Genomic DNA, 17,170 nt, shown 5'->3' with positions numbered 1-17,170 from the left:
AAACATGGAGGAGAAAAGGAACACTGAGCGAGCATGTGATGTTAAGAATGGGAAAGCTTAGGCTGACCATCGGGGAACTTCCTAAGGGCTTGTTTACCCCCAGCTCTTCACTGAAACAAGCTTTGCTGCTATAAGCTCTCCTAGCAGTAGAACTGTCCAGTCATGGCCCAGGCTGCATTGGGCTAGGTGCTGTACAGACACAACAAAAAGATGGGTGCCACCCTGAAGAGCCTACCCAGTGAGAGGTGCTCCCAGCTTCTACCAGAAGTTGGGGGTGGGGAGGAAGGTGGGTTTTTTTTACCACACACCTGCAGGAATCACAGGGCAAGGCCAGGCGATACAGCAAGGAAGAGCCCTCATGGTGGGTTTTCTCCCATCTCATCTAAGTTCACGAGTTGAAAAAAAGGGAAACCTGCCCAAAAAAGCATCCAGTCCAGCTATCTGCCTCTAACAAAACATTATCAAATCCCTCTCCACCTCAGCCTGGCACAGTTTGCTAACACAACAGTGCAAGGTCCAAATGCCCCCTCTGTTTTTTCATGTAGTGCCCTGGTTATCAGCACAGCATTTAGGCTTGTAAACTCATGCTTTGGTTCCAGTTTGGATAGATCTGACATTCAGGTCGGGAAACTCCGAGGAGAGGAAAAAGTCGGGCTAAACAGAAAATTGAAGTTTTACAAAGTTTGTTCTGGAACAAAAAGTTCTGACCCTTCTCTAGCACCGTCAATTTCTGCAGATTCTGACCTAGTAGGAAAAGTGTTACATGCGGAGTGTCTCAGAACCCACTAAGTCAATATAGTTGAAGGTGCTCAGCATCCTACACAATCAAACCCTGGCATTGGAATTATAATGGTCATGTCTGAAAAGGCAGTACAGTGGTCCCTCTCCTCAGTGAGCATCCCCAGGTACCAATTGTTCGGTCACTAGTTAAAGCCCACCTGTGCGCTGTGGATTGCCACCAAAGACAGGTTTCACTATTCCCTTCAGTGCTCAAAGGGTTATATATTGACTTCCATCTCCCCCAGCTTAGCTTAAATCAAATCAATTGAAAGTCAAAGTAAGCCACATATCCGTGGTATTGGGGAGAACATTCTGGTAGACATCAATAAAACTTCAGAAGCAATCTACAATATAGGATTTAAATCTGTTTATTTATTTCTCAGATCAAGTATCTAAGGTAACAATGTCCCAAAATTAGTCCCCCAATTAAATAATACATAAAATATCTGCTTCACCTATAAAAGGCCAATTAACCTGTTTAAAAACAAACATCCAAGTCACTTTCCTTCTTGAAGACTAATGTCCAGTGGAAGATACATGGGGCCAGCTCTGCGCCCGTTTACTTCCATATAAATCTAGAATATTGAAGTCAATGGAATCAAAGTCACTACACGTGTAAATCTGGAGCAGAATTTGGCCCCAAGTCCATATACATTGTGTTGGTCTCTACGGGGATATTTTAAATGGTTAATTCATCAGGCCTTAACAGATTACAAAGATTTGCATAACACTGTCAGCACTGTTATGGGAGTAAACATTTAAATTAGTATGAAGAGTTTGAATAAGTGACCTGCTCTTAATTTAGAGACAAACAAAGAGAGACATAAATACCTAAGACTCAGGCCTGGTTTACATTACAGTTATGGTCAACCTAAGGCAGCTTACATCGACCTAATTATGTCAGTGTGCACACTAGAATGCTACTTCTGTCGAAGTAAGTGGCCGTCTACACCGACATAACTACGAGAGGTGTGGCGCATATGTTGATGTAGTTAGGGTGACGCAGTGTCCGTGTAGACACTGTTACTTACATTGCCTTTGGACTGTGAGCCCATGCACGGCTGACAGCTCTGGCTGTCAGCGGCGGCAAGGGGGAGTGGGCACAGCTGTGAACCCCAGGGCTACCAGGCTCCAGCTGTCAGTGTCTCACAATGCCCCACTTCAGTCGGCGGAAGCACTCCTGGTGAGGACGCGCCCCACTGACAGAAGGAGCAAGTGTGGATGTGAACCACTGCTTTAATTACTGCAGTGGCTAGACGTCAACTTAACGTAAGTCGACTTTATATTGTAGCGTAGACAGGCCCTCTATCTCCCTGCACAGCTCCCCAGAGGAGCTCTGCTAGAAAATAGCGCATTAGCCAAGATTCACTTCAAGGAACTGATCAACTGTTTCCCACTCAGTGCTGAAATCCAGCATCACGTACGCAGCCACCCACAAGAAATGACTTGACTAAATCACATTATTATATTTGTATTTTCAATTTGCTTGTAACCATGTTCCCTCAAAGCAAATTTAATGTACAGAATACCCCATGATCTGGAAGCAGGGTGGTGTTGGTCCTCTCTATATAGACTCATATATATAGACTCATGCTGTGACTTTACAACCTTGGGAATGGAGGTTGTTCGTAACTCTGAAATATCCGTAACTCTGAACAAAACTTTATGGTGCTTTCAAAAGTTTACAACTGCATATTGATTTAATACAGCTTTGAAACTTTACTACACAGAAGAAAAATGCTGCTTTTAACCATCTTAATTTAAATGAAACTAGCACAGAAAAAGTTTCTTTACCTCATCAAATCTTTTTTTTAAACTTCCCCTTATTTTTTTAGTAATTTACTTTTAACACAGTACTGTACTGTATTTGGGTTTTTATGTCTCTGCTGCTGCCTGATTGTGTAATTCCAGTTCCAAATGTGGTGTGCGGTTGACCAGTCAGTTCGTAACTCTGAGGTTCTACTGTATTATCTACCTTCTAGGTTCTGTCTAAAGCCTTGTCTACACAGGAAAGTTTTACACAGGTATAACTCCAGGCGTGGACACACATACTAAAATAAGAATGGCTTTTTTCAGTTTAGCTTAAACCCCTTCCCAAGTGATATAAGCTAAATTTAAATAAAAGGCACTCTCATACCAGAATAAGAGTGTCCACAGAGAGAGTTATACTGGGATTAAATTCTCACCTTAGGTATACTCAACCAACACACACAAGGCCTAAGTCATGAGCCACAAAGACTCCCAGCAGCAAAGTTCTGAAGTAACCTGAATTACAACATAAAATTCCACCAAACACCACTCGAGGATCAGAGAAAACGTTTCCCCATTTACCCAGCTACTCTGTCACTCCCACTCCGCCCCGCCCTGACACCTAATGCTCTTTTCCACTGCTCAGCAGCCACTAAATCACCACAGATGCAGCGAGCTGCTTTCATACAGCAGAAACATCACTGCAGCACCATTGGGAGACCCCAGAAGGGAAATCCATGAATATGTAGACTATAGTACGCTCTTGTTCTCCCATTGCCCTTTGCCCTTCTCTGGCACCTCCAAGGATCTCACAGCACTTGTCAGAGACAAAGGAGGCCTTGCAGCTCCTGCGTGAGGTAGGTAAATATCAAAATCCCCATTTTACAGTTGAGGAAATTGAAGCACAGAGAAATTAAGTTATTTGTCCATGGTCAGAGCTGGGTAAAGAACCCTGACTGCCCACCTCCTACTCTACACAATAGAAAATGATTGCCTACGGCACATTTCTCTCAGGAGGAACAAGATCAATTTTTAGCAGATCAGGAGATGGATTGGCTAGGATTACATAGTGCTCACTTATTAGCTGCTTCTCTGCCAACCAAAGAACAAAGGAAGACAAAACGATTGTAGATGGACTGACCCAAATAAAAGAGCCTCCCAGCAAGCCTGGAGGACAGTGAGATGGGACATAATTGAGGAGACACAGTCCTGCCAACAGCCTGATCCAGATGAAAACTTGTAACAGAGAGCAAGGAAAACCAAGACAAACTCAATCGTACTTTATGTTGTAGCCGGACATACCCAGGGTCCCATTAATATTCCATGTAAATAAAAGCCTAATTAAAACAACTCGTTGCCAGACAGGTTAAAAAAATACCTTTGAAAACTATTAAATATATAGATTGTATTTCCTAAAAACAACATATTAAGTCACATCTTTAAGAGAGATGAATGTAAGGGGTGGTCTTCGGGGCCTGAAAGCCATGTGGTTGTTGGGAACCCACTGTTAAGGAATTGGGGGGTGGGGTGGCTGGACATCTGTCACCCCCATCAGAACGTGGAAACGCTATAAGCACTGTCCGTTGCTCTGCCCCCAGAGCAACCTGTAAATCACTCACTTAGCACCAGGATTAGCCGTATGGAATGAACTGCTCTCTCAGACCATTCTCCTATCGACGTGATCATCAGTGACTTCTGCATTGTGCACGGGAGTTGTACGGCATGACAGTAGCCTTTCTTCACATTAGATTATTGCATTCAATCCTCTTCAACTCGCCAGTATGTCCCAAGGCCTGTACATGGAGATGAGCTATCCCACCGTGACCTCCCTGCAGCTCTATCGCTTCCCCCACCCCACTTGCCTGTTGTTTCCTAACAGGGAGGCAAACAGAAAATGGAAGTTCTATTGAGGCCATTATCTGGAGCTTTAGAACAGCAATTAAGCATGAGGACAAGGCAGAAGATTAGCTCCATCAGCAAAGAAACCCTGAAGGCCTCTTGGAGGGGAATTTTGTTGTTCAAATGAGTGACTCTCTCTTTTAGCAGCTGAGCACATTTTATACCTGGGATTCCTGCACTGTCACCCCCCCCAGTGAAATGCATCCAACGGGATTTCTTAAAGGCTCACAGTCCATTTTAGCATCCACAAATTAACTCTACCGAATAGTAGAACATGACCCTCCTCTGAGTTTTGCTGCAGCAGTGGCGGGGTGGGAGCAGGAAGGGTATCTGGTTCGGACACAGAAGGTAGCAGCTTTTCCCAAGAACTGCGTGATGGCTTCCATGTCCCCTTTCCAGGAGATCAGCTGGGTGAACTCATCCCAGCGTTCTCATGCTATAAGAGGACATCAGCAAGAGTGGTTCCTTGACACGATCCAGGAGCTCTAAGCACCTGTGCCTCTGCCTGCTTCTTCACAGTTTCCGTTAAGCGACATGCCTGTCAGAGCCACTCCCTCCTCGGGGTCCTGCAGGCCACCTACAAGGAGCAGGGAAAGGGAGACACACCAAGGTCACTGAGGAAGATGCACACAGGAGTCCCAGTTTTCAGCACTCTCATTTTATGCAAATCGTGACTCATATTTTTAATTAAGGATCAAGGTTTAAGCAATAAATTAACCATAAATTGGAGACTTGTCATAATCGGCTCCAATTTTGGGCATTCTGGCAGCGTACAGGATTTTAAACTAACACCAGAAGGTGACTCACTTCACCCGCTTGTGGGTAAGGAGCTCTGGGTCCCACTCCTGGAATCTGATCCACACAGACAACCCCCATTCCCATGTGATGCCTCATCAACTTTCATCCGTCTGCCTGAAACCGATTGCAGGATCGGGGCTTGAAGGTTTATTGGACTGGATTTTCTTGCCACCACAATTTTCAATGAAGAAAATGCCCTTTCTGTACCAAATATTAACTTTTACAAACTGGGCATTTCAGTGCTTTGCCCATTTAATCTGAAGCCCCCCGTTGCACCATTGTCACCTAACCAATTATTATAACAAGAGGGTTCTCCAAGTGGGGTGTCCTCCTCACCATCGGTCATGGATCAGTTTGGAAATTAGCAAAAAGATACATTGACTATGAATAAAGGTATTATTCAGGACTCCTCCTGAAGCAGTCTGTAGCCTCTGGCCAACGGTGCTCCTGCAGAAAGGGGATCGTTGATGGGAAATGCAAGAATTGTGGGAAGAGGATTTGAACCTGCATTTCCAAAGGATCTCAAGAGTGATCTGGAGTAGGGCTCAAAGTCATTATTTAGAAACAGGGATAAGTTCTGTGTCCGGCCTTGTCTACACTAGACAGTGGCATAGTTATACCAGCAAACCTTCCTAGTGGAGATGCAGCTTATACCAGCAAAAGAGTTCTTTGGCCGGTATAGCTTACACCAGTTCGATGAACGAAATAAATAATCTATACCAGCGAAAGGACCCCTTTGGCAGTGTAACTGCATCTTCACTGGGGCTTTTGCCAGCACAGTTATGTCAGTTAGAGGTGTGAATTTTTTCACTCTCTTAAATGACATCACTTTGCCAGCAAAACTTAAGTGTAGACCAAGGACATGGCTACACTTGCAGATGTAGAGTGCTGGGAGTGAAACCAGCCCTCGGAAAGCGCAGTAGGGAAAGCGCTGCGGTGTGTTCACACTGTCAGATTCAAGCACACTGGCATGGCCGCATTAGCAGGTCTTGCAATGCCACAAAGAGCAGTGCATTGTGGTAGCTATCCCAGCATGCAAGTGGCTGCAACATGCTTTTCAAAGGGGTGGGTTGGGTGGAGTATGACAGGGAGTGTGTTGTGTGTATGTGGGGGGAGAGACAAGACAACATGCTGACATGCTAAGCTCAGACAGCAGCAGACACCCCTCCCCTCCACCTCTCTCTCACACACTCTCAACAGCAGCATTCCACATTAATGGCTTGCTTTGTCCCAGGGCAGATAAGCATGCCGGCTGTCAGAAACGGAGCTTTGAAAGGACATATCCGCATTCCTACAGCCAATTCCAAAACAATGACAAGAGTGGCCACTTGGCTTAGGGGGATTATGGGACGTTTCCGGAGGCTGATCAAAGCGCAGTAATGCAACACCTTGTTCACACTGAAGTTGGGGCGTTTCACCCAAGGCGCAGCAAGCGTTGTGCTTCTTGTGGAGGTGGATTACCAGGAGCGCTCCAGTCTGCAGAGTCCAGGCACTCTACCTGCCTTGCCAGTGTGGACGGGTCATGAGTTAGGGCGCCTGGGGCTGCTTTAATGCGCTCTAACTTGCAAGTGTAGCCAAACCCAAAGTTTCAGTGACACCCATAGAAGTCCACTGACTTCGGTGACACTGCATGTGTAAATAAAGAGAGAACTGGGCCACTACGTTTTTGTTGGACCAGATAAAACACCTAAAAGATCCTGGCAAAGCACCTACCAACCCAGGGTCCTCTGCTACTGCAATAAAGACAAGGGATGGGAGAGGTAATGAGTCGGACCCAGCAGGGCGAGAGAGAACTGGAACATTCATGGTGGTGAGACGGTGAGAGACTGAAGAAAGCGGGTGGTCAGAACAGGGGGGATGTGAGTTTAGAAGACCGGGAGGGTACAGATGCACATATAGCAGGGGCTGCCTGCCTTGGCGCGGTGCAGGTAGCTGCCAGACAGCACTTTGAAGACGCTAATTGCTGCGGCCCAGTTAGCGATTCGTAGTTCAGACATGTTCCGGCAAATCCACTGCCACATTACAACCAACACTGCGTGCAGGCCACTGCAACCACTGCAGTGAGCACAGGTAGATAGAGGGACCCAGCGCTGTGCTCATAAAATACCAGGGCAAGACAACACTAAGAGAAACATCCCAGCCAGCGTGCCTCCGGGATGGTCTCTCAGCATTTGGATGTTGTGGGGGTGGCTGAGCCTATGGTGTGATACGTGCTGCCACCAGAGCCAGAAGATAGATTCCAGGGGCATTTAGTACTGATGCATCAGCCGGTATATACGGAGACGATGTTCTCCCTAAGGAAGCCAGCCAACATTAGGCTTGGGAATCTGAGCCTGCTGGGGTTTCACTAGAAAAGGACCATAGGCCAGACCTTGTGGCTTAGTGGGAGCACTCGGCATCATCATAGGGGAGATTCAGGTTCCAAATCTTCTCCCGATCGACCATTCCTTACACTGGAAAGATCTGGGAATGCTGCCGGGGAAAAAAAACACGGTTGCCACACATCATAAGATACATCTGTCCTGCTAGGAGCCCACTGCGGGACGTGTGGAGAACACAAGCACCTCCAGGGCGCTGAACATACCCTCATGAAGGTTGTTGGCAGCTTTAGCCGAATGGCCTCTTCTCTGGCTCCTCCTGCCCCAGGGGATGCACTGCAGGAGGGAGGGGAATCTCCGCTTCTCTCTCTCCTCCCCACCTTGGAAATAAAAGAGCACGGGGAGTTCAGAATGTTATCAGCAAGAGACAGGGCTTTCTCAACGCCATGCTGACAATAGGGGGACCTGGCTTATTCTGGGTCACGTACAGTATGGCTGTTCCCTGCTGGCAGACAGTGGTACCCCCATGCTACTCAACCTTGGTGTGTTGGAAATTTGGGCCTCTATATAGAATTCACCATGTGAAATCATTAAACGGTACCCAGAAATCCATTTCTCCCCGGTGAAAATTCTTACCTAGTCTGGACACATTCAGAATAAGGACTAACTATTTGTCCACACTTTCTTGCTGCCAAGAATTTCCTTAATGATTTTCACTAACAGTTGGGTTTGGATGGGTTTTGTGTTTGCTTCAATGAGAGGACTGTCGGCAGCCTCAGGAGGCACAGCAAGGAAGCTGGCATGGATTTGCTCGTGAACACACACAGCAGCTTTGAGAACTAAAACAAAAATGAAGAGACAAGGCAGGCAAAAACCTCACATCCTGCATCTGGGCCTCGGCCCCAGACACTTATATTATTGCTCCCTATTGATTGACTAGTTCTCCTCTCCCAGGGAGTCCTGCTGGAAATAGAGAGATTTGTATTGTACTTAACAATGCCGTAGAATCTGCATAAGGAAAAGAACATTGCAGAGGAAGGTGAGTTACTATTAGGTCTTGAGCCTTTACTGTAAAATACTAGGGGTAGCTGCATTAGTCTGTAGCAGCAAAAACAACGAGGAGTCCTTGTGGGACCTTAGAGACTAACAAATTTATTTGAGCATAAGCTTTCGTGGGCTAATTCACAGGAGTCAAGACTGTTGGGGGGTTGTCTGTAAGCGAGGACTGGCCTGTCTCCCAAGGTCTGTGAGAGTGAGGGATCGTCCTTCAGGATAGGTTGTAGCTCCTTGATGATGCACTGGAGAGGTTTTAGTTGGGAGCTGTAGGTGATGGCTAGTGCCATTCTGTTACTTTCTTTGTTGGGTCTGTCCCATAGTAGGTGTCTTCTGGGTATCAGAGCCCCTTCTTGTCAACTGCTGGAAATGGGCCACATCCACCCTCACTCAATTGGCCTCGTTAGCACTGACCCCCCACCTGGTAAGGCAACTCCCATCTTTTCGTGTGCTGTATATTTATACCTGCCTACTGTATTTTCCACTCCATGCATCTGATGAAGTGGGTTATAGCCCACAAATCTTATGCCCAAATAAATTTGTTAGTCTCTAAGGTGCCACAAGGACTCCTCGTTGCTTTTGTAAAATACTAGGATATTAGACAAGGGTAGTTTTACTCTCACACGGCCTCACGTGACAAGCAGCTTATTGCAACTATCGAGTATCCCCAAATCCTAGGATATGCAATATCTCATCCACCAATCAAACCTTATCTCCTAGAAACGTAAGTTATCAGCGGCTTTAGCAGTGACTCTCCTGACTAAGGCAATCAATCTTACGCAACATTAAGCTGCACAAAGTGATCGATATTTCCTCTTGACGAACAAAACAAATCCCCCAATAAAATAATTTTTACATGACTGTTCCCCTCTTTTAGTCCCTAGTGAACATGGATGAATGTCATGCTCAGGGAAAATAGGTTAGCACACTAGCATTTCCCCTCTTAGCGCTTGGGTGCCCGATCTAGTTAAGGCCATAAGTGTAAGTGGATATCCATTGTCTCCATCCACATCCGGCTGGGTCCGCACTTGGAACGGTTACCAATGTTGCTGCATTGGTCAGGGGTGTGACCAACACAGCTATGCCAACAAAACCACCAGTGCAGAGTGCTTCTGTCAGCATAGCTAATTTTTTGGGGGATAAGGGGGTGTTCCTACATCAGCAGGAACATAAGAACAGCCATACTGGGTCTGACCAATAGTCCACATATCCCAGTATCTTGTCATCCAACAGTGGCCAATGCCAGATGCTTCAGAGGGAATGAACAGAACAGGGCAATTATCGAGTGATCGAGAAAACTCCTTCCATCAGCATATACTGCATCTACACTAGGGGGCCGTGCTGACATAAGTTACATCGGCACTACAGACCCTAAGTTCAAGAGAGGTGTGGGACCAGAATAGCAAAGAGGTGCTGAAGTTCAGGGCAGCACTGGGAGGAGCTGGGTGGTGGCATGGCTTGAATAGCAGAGAGCTGCAGAGCAAAACTGAGATGCAAGGGGAAAGGCAAAGGCTTGTCGACACAGAAAAGTTGTACTAGTAATACCAGTATAGTTACACTCTTGCATAAGAAAAGGAGGACTTGTGGCACCTTACTAGTACTAGATGCATCCGGTGAAGTGAACTGGAGCTCACGAAAGCTCACGCTCAAATAAACGGGTTAGTCTCTAAGGTGCCACACGTCCTCCTGTTCTTTTTGCGAATAGAGACTAACACGGCTGCTACTCTGAAACTCTTGTATAAGAGTGGCTTTTTTCAGCGTAGCTTACACCCCTTCCCCAGTGACATGAACCAAACCAAGAACAAAACACACTTAGTCCAGAATAAGCATCCTCCCGCCCATACTGGGCGTTATACCAGGATAACTCCAGCAGTTTAAAGTCACACCTTATTTATAACAGTGTAACTTTCCCAGATAGACATGGCATGCCCTCATAACACTGCAACAGGCTCAAATCACTGCTGTTCATCCCTCGCACAAGTTTAAAAATACTATTCCCCAGTGCATTGGTGGTGAAAGCAATTAGGGCCAACCCCTGAAGTCCTGACTTCTGTGAATTCTCCTCATGCACATGAGTAAGCTCACTAGGGCTTCTAGCATGGGTATGGGTTGTTATCACATGCACCAGTTTAAAACTACCATCCCCCCAGGCCAGCTACAGTGACAAGCATCCTCCTGACACCTGAAACATGAGTGTATGGGACCCTATGCAAACAGGCCTTCTGAAGCACCCACTGAAGGCTCCTAGAGATGCTGCTCTCTTCTTTGCTACCTGCCAGGTTATTCCCACCACCGCCAGAATTAAGAGCAGGAGGGGGGTCTATCAATATTTGTGAGAATCCACAAGCACCAGTTTCCCTAGCATCAAAGCAAAGCTGCTAAGGCACATGGTAATGCACAGAGGGATATGTTTTTCCATCTCTGCTGCTGTTCTAGTGGGATGTTGGAACCAAAAGGATCCAGAGGGTTCTGGGGCACTTGGAAGAGTGACTTAAAGAAGAGGGTGTGAAGCAAATGCCGAGACCCCAGCAGTATTCCCTTGATGGGACAGAGATGGGCGAAGGACAGCAGTGTCGGGCACATGGAAGTGAGAGATGGAAAAGCTGTGTGTTCCGGCCTCAGTACAAAGTCACAGGCACAAAGGTTGCAACCGCCACTAGCCTCGGAGCACCAGAAGAGGGCAGTACAGGCTTGAAAGGGGTGACGGGACTAGGCCGGGATCAGATCCAAGCTTCCCCAAAGTGCAGATTCAGGGTTCCAGGTCAGCTCATTAGAGAGATAGCACCTAAACCACGAAGATCGTGGCTGGATTCATTCAGACCTGAAGTTCAGGGAAAGGGAAGAGTAATCTGATTGCTTCTGATTCCATCTGGATAGAAATGGAGTACTTGTGGCACCTTAGAGACTAACCAATTTGTTTGAGCATAAGTGATGAAGTGAGCTGTAGCTCACGAAAGCTTATGCTCAAATAAATTGGTTAGTCTCTAAGGTGCCAGAAGGACTCCTTTTCTTTTTGCGAATACAGACTAACACGGCCGCTACTCTGAAACCTCTCATCTGGACACAGACAGGCCCAAGTCGCGAATTTCAGACCCGGCGCCAAATCTCACTGCTGGATCTCTATTACACCCCAGGTTCCTGGCCTGTGGGATCCAACGTCCCAGTCTGGGTACAAACCTAACAGAGGTTTCATCTGCAACTGTGTGAGACCAGTTATGTGGCCTGACCCAGGCAAAGGGGAACATAGGGATGAGGGTCAGGCCCCTTTTGACAGAAGACCCACGACATCAGCCCAGTATGGTTCAGTGGAGCGCAGAAGGGGAGCAGACAGGCCAGTTGTCCCAAGGCTTGCGGGGGCAGAGGTCCCATGTCAGCGAGCTGGGTCTGAGCTGTCTGCAGCTAATGACAGAGCCAGCGGGGGTGGGGGGGGGGGAGGGCCTGGTGGCTCCACCAGCAGAAGAAAAGAAACTGGAGCCAGGACCAGGAGGGCAAACAACAGGAACATGAGGAGAAGCCAAGAAATAACATCACGGAGCAGGGATCTGAGGCATGGGAAAGAAACACCCAGGAACAGGGATGTCACTGAGTCAGTGTCTCCTCCGGTATGCACGGAAGTGGGGAGGAGACACAACCCAACCCCAAACCCTGCAAAGTCTCCCCTGCCCCATGGCACCAGCCATGCAGCTGGCTCCTGACCCAGGGAAGATGAAAGGCCTTGTCTGGAAACTCAGCAAGGGAGCTTTTCTGTCCCGCCCCTACAGGTTTCACCATGGGAAGGAGCCAACTAGGCCAAAGGGAAAAATAAAAGCACTAAGGGCAAGGGGAGGGTGAAGAGGGGCGTCCTCTGAGAGGGGACTACAGGGACTGCCGCCTCTGGGGAGCCTATGAATCCTGGCTGAGGGCCTATGGATCTAGAGAGGGTCTGAGGAAAATGCATTTGAGGACAGCTGCAGGCAGAGATGCTGGAACAGTTAGTATAGCGGGGGTGCTGAGAGCCATTGAACCAAACTGTAAACGCTGGATATGATGGAAACCACTTCAAGCTGGGGGGTGCAACAACACCCCTAGTTCCAGCACCTATGGCTGGAGGGACCCCTTAGGGCAAGAGGAACAGGGAGGAGTCTTTGGATGGGATCCAAGCATGTGGAGAAAGCCGTGAAAGTGAGGGGGGAAAGAGAGAAAACAGGACAGACTGAGGCAAGTACTTTCAAAAAGGGAAGTGAGCTGCAGGGGTGCGGAGGCAGGGTTGAACTGCCACTTGTTTGCACATAAATATGCAGATGAGGTACTGGTATACCTACACCAGTTAGGGGTATGATAATCTAGCAAAGTGTTTATACCAGTATCGCCCCTAATGGGGACGTAGTTATAGGTGTAAAGCTTATTCCCCTCACAGGAATAAACTATACCGGTATCTTTATACTAATGTAAATGTGGCTACACGTACACTACAGACTTCGGCCAGCATAGCTACATTGGTCAAGGGTGTGATAAGACATCGTCTGTGACTGATGCAGCTGTGCAGGCAAAAAGCCCGGAGAGGAGATGCAGTTATACTGGCAACACCATGATTCTGAGCAAGCTGCTTGTTCTGCTCCAGGAGAACCAGAGTGCGAGCAGCTGGAATACACTGTACCAGGAAAAGCACACTTACGCTATGTAAGACACAGGGCCAGAGAGAGCTAATTAACTCACAGACTGACATAACCCATGGCCCGAACTTTAAAGACTTGTTAGGAAGAGATGTAAATAAACAGAGCTTTGAAATGCAAGCCTGCATTGTTAGAGATAGAAGGGTAGGTGTTTGCTCAGGGCTTGTGAGGTAAGCAAACAAGTCTTGTCTATTGCTATGGCTTTGATTCAAAGATCAAAAAAGGAATATTAACATTTAGGAAAACACTTGAGTGAAATAGTGTTATTGTCTATATGTCTCTTTGAAGGTTGGGGTAACCTGTATCTGAACTGTTTAATGGATAAATTACCCTATGCTAATTGCCATGATGTTTGGGAGACAAAGTTAAGCCTGTTGTTTTCTCAGGCCAAGAGGTTGCTGGAAATATATAAAAACCTTGGGACATGATCCTTCTTCATCTCGGATCTGCTTTGGGTTTCAAGAAGGGGAAACCCTAAGCCATAAGAATTGAGATCCCCAGTCACTGACTGGAGTCACCCTGAATATGGACATTGGACTATAACCTATGGACTATTTCTAAAAGAACTTCAGGCAATTAAAACTCACCATCTCTGCTATGCATCTGGACCTCAAGAAATTGAACTCAAGTCTATATGTATATTGATCTTTCAACCAACTCTCTCTCTTTTCTTTTTTAATAAATTTTAGTTTAGTTAATAAGAATTGGCTATCAGCGTATATTTTGGGTAAGATCTAAGTTTTCATTTGATCTGGGTCTGGGGCTTGGTCGTTTGGCATCAGGAGAACTTTTTTTCTTTTATTGGGGTATCAGTTTTCATACTGAGTCATCCCCATAAGGAGTGGTGCTGGTGGCAAGACTGGGAAACTGGAGTGTCTAAGGGAATTGCTTGTGAGGCTTATGATTAGCCAGTGGGGTAAAAACCAAAGTCCTCTCTGTTTGGTGGGTTTGACGTGCCTTAATAATAAAGGACACCCAGCTTTGGGCTGTAACTGCCCTGCTCTAAACAATTTGTCCTGAATTGATACTCTCAGTTGTGTCCCACCAAAGGCAGCATCTACAATAAAAGCACCCTGCTGGTATAACACAGCAGTATACCTATACCTGCATCCACACTTGTACCTCTTTAATTATACCGGTATAATAAACCCAGTACAACTTGTGCCAAGCCCCAAGATAGTGCTGCTGAGACAGAAATGGGTTCAAGACCATGGCACCAATCAGCTGTAACCAGTGGTGTTCCTTACAGCTATGAATTATTATAATACATGTATACCTGCCATCCCGTCTTGTGCCGTGATCCCATCAGACCTAATGAACTGAGCCGTCAGGATGGGTCAGTCCTGGGCTGGGAAACCCACAGGGGCACCTGGGACTAACTAAGCAGGTGGCAAGGTTTGTTCTGAACCAATGCCCCAGCAAGGAAATCCGTGCTACTGGTGTGGGATCATGGCCATTCCCGGGGCGCTCACTGAAGGAAGGCGGGGGGGTTGGCTCTGGAGCGCTTGCCCATCCCAACTCAGGGAGCCACCTTCCCCTTGCAAATCCCAGGGCCTTTTGATTCCACTACCCCCCACCCAAGTGCGGCTGTGTGTCCAGCGAGACCCAGCGCCTTCCAGCCACAGCTGCCTGCCCCACTGTGTCATTTGTAAGAGACTCTGGGCGGAGAGCTGGTGGCGACCAGCAGGGCCAGCGCTCCTGGATGCCAGCCGGTGCTGACACAGCAGCTCAGCTCGCCAGGGGGTGCACACGGCAACCCGAGGCAAGAAAGAACCCGACGCCCCCGGCCTGCTCTCTCCCCGCTCCCCCCATGCCCCGGCCCCCGCGCCCCGTACCTGCTCGGTGCTGCAGGGCCGCTCGCAGGGCTCGGCAGGCGGCTCTGCGGACCTCCAGCGTCCCGCCCGGGCGGCCGGGGCTGCAGGCGGCCGCTTGCACCGTGTCCCGCAGCCCGGCCCCGCGCCGCCCTCCCTGGAAGACCTCGCAGAGCAGCGCCTCCAGCAGCCGCTGCGCCGCCGCCGCCTCCTGGCCGGGGCCGGGCTGCACGATCACCCCCACCAGGGCGGCCGGCGGGCCCCGGGGCAGCCGGCTCCGCAGGTCCCGCGCGATCTCCCGCAGCCGGGCCCGGGCCCGCGGCGGCTGCAGGGAGCCGGCCCGGCACAGCAGGAAGATGAGCGGGGAGCGGATCTCCCGGCCGGCCGCGCCGCCGGGGCCGAGGCACACCCGGACGTGGGGAGCCGGCTTCCCCCGGGGCTGCCCCCCGCTGCCCGCCGCGGGCCCGGGCTGCTCCCCGAAGAGCTCCCGGGCAAAAGCCCCCAGCAGCGCCCGGGTCTCCCCCGCTTCCAGCACCTCCCCGACCAGCAGCACCTCGGGCTTTCCCCCGACCAGCTCCACCAGGGCCTGGAGCTCCTGCAGCGCCTGCTCCCCGCGGCCCGGGGACTCCCCCGCCATGGCCCTCCGGGCGCTCCCCGTCTCCCTCTGCAGCGCCGCCCCGGGGCCAGGGCTCAGCGCCTTCCCTGCCCCGCCCCGGGATCCCGGCACAGGCCGCCCCCTCGCCGCTTCAGGCTGCGACCGGGCTTCTTCCCCCTCGGCTCCTGCTCCTAACTCCACGTGGGGTGCAGGGGCGGGGAACCAGGGGCCCAGAACGCTCCTGACCCACCCGCTTGTGTGGGCCAAAGATCCGCCCGCCCCAGGCTTCTAGGGTCAGCTGGAACCAAGGCGTGCTGCCGGGGGTCAGGCCTGCCCTGGTTGTAGTCTTCCAATTGCAGCAACAGCCACACCGGGATCGAAGGAAAATCCAGAGACTAAGAGGTGCCGCAGAGGGGTCAGAGTTATAGTCCATCTAGGCCCCTCTGCTGTCTCCAGTAATGGCCAGTACCAGAGCTTCAGGGGGAGTGTGCAGTTCCGATAACTGGGTAGTTATCAGAATCCTGCGCTCCCCCCTGTTCTCCTCCCGGCAGAGGTTTAGGAGGGTCACCCTGAGCATGGTCGGTCACCCTCTTGGCTAACCGTCCACTCCTCAATGAATTTATCTCATTTTTTTTTTAACCCAGTTGTACTTTTGGCAATCACAGCATCCCCTGGCGAGAAGGTCCATAGGTTAGTTGCGCACAGTGTGAAAAAGAGTGGAAGGAAAATTCTGCTTTGGGAATCAGAAGCCAGCTGACAATAGAGAAAAGTCCTCTTGCCCCGGAATCCTGAGCCCCTCAGACACTGGGAGGGGGAAGAGAGAATGAGAAATGAACAGCACAACCAACTGCACACAGTACATCAACCCTCTTCCTGCTGTGAATCCTGCCCTGATAACTAACTGAGCGACCCCCAGGGTTTGTTAGTATTATTATAGTAAAGCTGCTAGAAGCTTCAGTCACGGACCAGGACCCCATTGTGCTAGGCGCTGTACCAACTCAGAAGGCAAAGATAGTCCCTGCCCCAAGGAGCTTGCAATCAAGTATAAAGGATGGATTCAGGCAAATGGGGCAACAGAAGGAGAGAGGCGGTGGTCACAACACACCAGCAGCCTAACTGCTGTCAAAGCTTTTTGTAGGCCTCCTGGCCTCACAGCAAAGGGGAGTTTTGAGGGATTTGAAGGTGGAGTGCGACTGATACAACCTGACAAGGTGCAGGAGAAAGACTCCTGCGTGTGGGTGTGATGGGACTGGAGGGCAAAGAGGAACATACCTGACAGAAGAAAGGCGAAGTGCATTAGTTCATCCAGTTGGTACTATAATATATAGTACACATATATAGTTCATACCACAACCTTTGTTTGAAAGGAATTAAGGTTAGGTGAGTGGGACATCCTCCTAGCCAAAAGCCTTAAAAGCAATGACTTGCCAAGTTACAGGAGACCTTCTAACTGTACCGTACAACCCACACAGCTACCCACACAGCTTCGGTCCACAAACACTGACAGACTATGCA

The 17,170-nt window shown here is 49.1% G+C and overlaps 1 protein-coding gene across 2 annotated transcripts in view; it reads right to left on the bottom strand.

Moving 5' to 3' along the window:
- The window catches only part of PSMD1 (proteasome 26S subunit, non-ATPase 1), a 145,612-nt gene extending 129,789 nt beyond the window's left edge, over positions 1-15,823 (bottom strand). The window contains exons 1-3 of one of the 2 annotated variants that reach the window (XM_084640172.1): positions 15,085-15,823; positions 7,811-7,924; positions 4,922-5,005 (exon numbers count right to left, since the gene is read on the bottom strand). In XM_084640172.1, the coding sequence (XP_084496298.1) occupies positions 4,922-5,005; positions 7,811-7,924; positions 15,085-15,697 (811 nt within the window). In that variant the 5' untranslated portion in view covers positions 15,698-15,823. The remainder of the gene's footprint in view (positions 1-4,921; positions 5,006-7,810; positions 7,925-15,084) is intronic. The other variant, XM_084640173.1, reaches the window with a different exon arrangement.
- Between the last annotated feature and the right edge of the window lie 1,347 nt (positions 15,824-17,170).

This window comes from Lepidochelys olivacea (genome assembly GCF_965140295.1).
Source record: "Lepidochelys olivacea isolate rLepOli2 genome assembly, chromosome: 9".
In the NCBI taxonomy this organism is placed as follows: Eukaryota; Metazoa; Chordata; order Testudines; family Cheloniidae; genus Lepidochelys; species Lepidochelys olivacea.
Note: the sequence above shows the minus strand (reverse complement) of the source record. Positions and strands in the feature narration are given on the sequence as shown.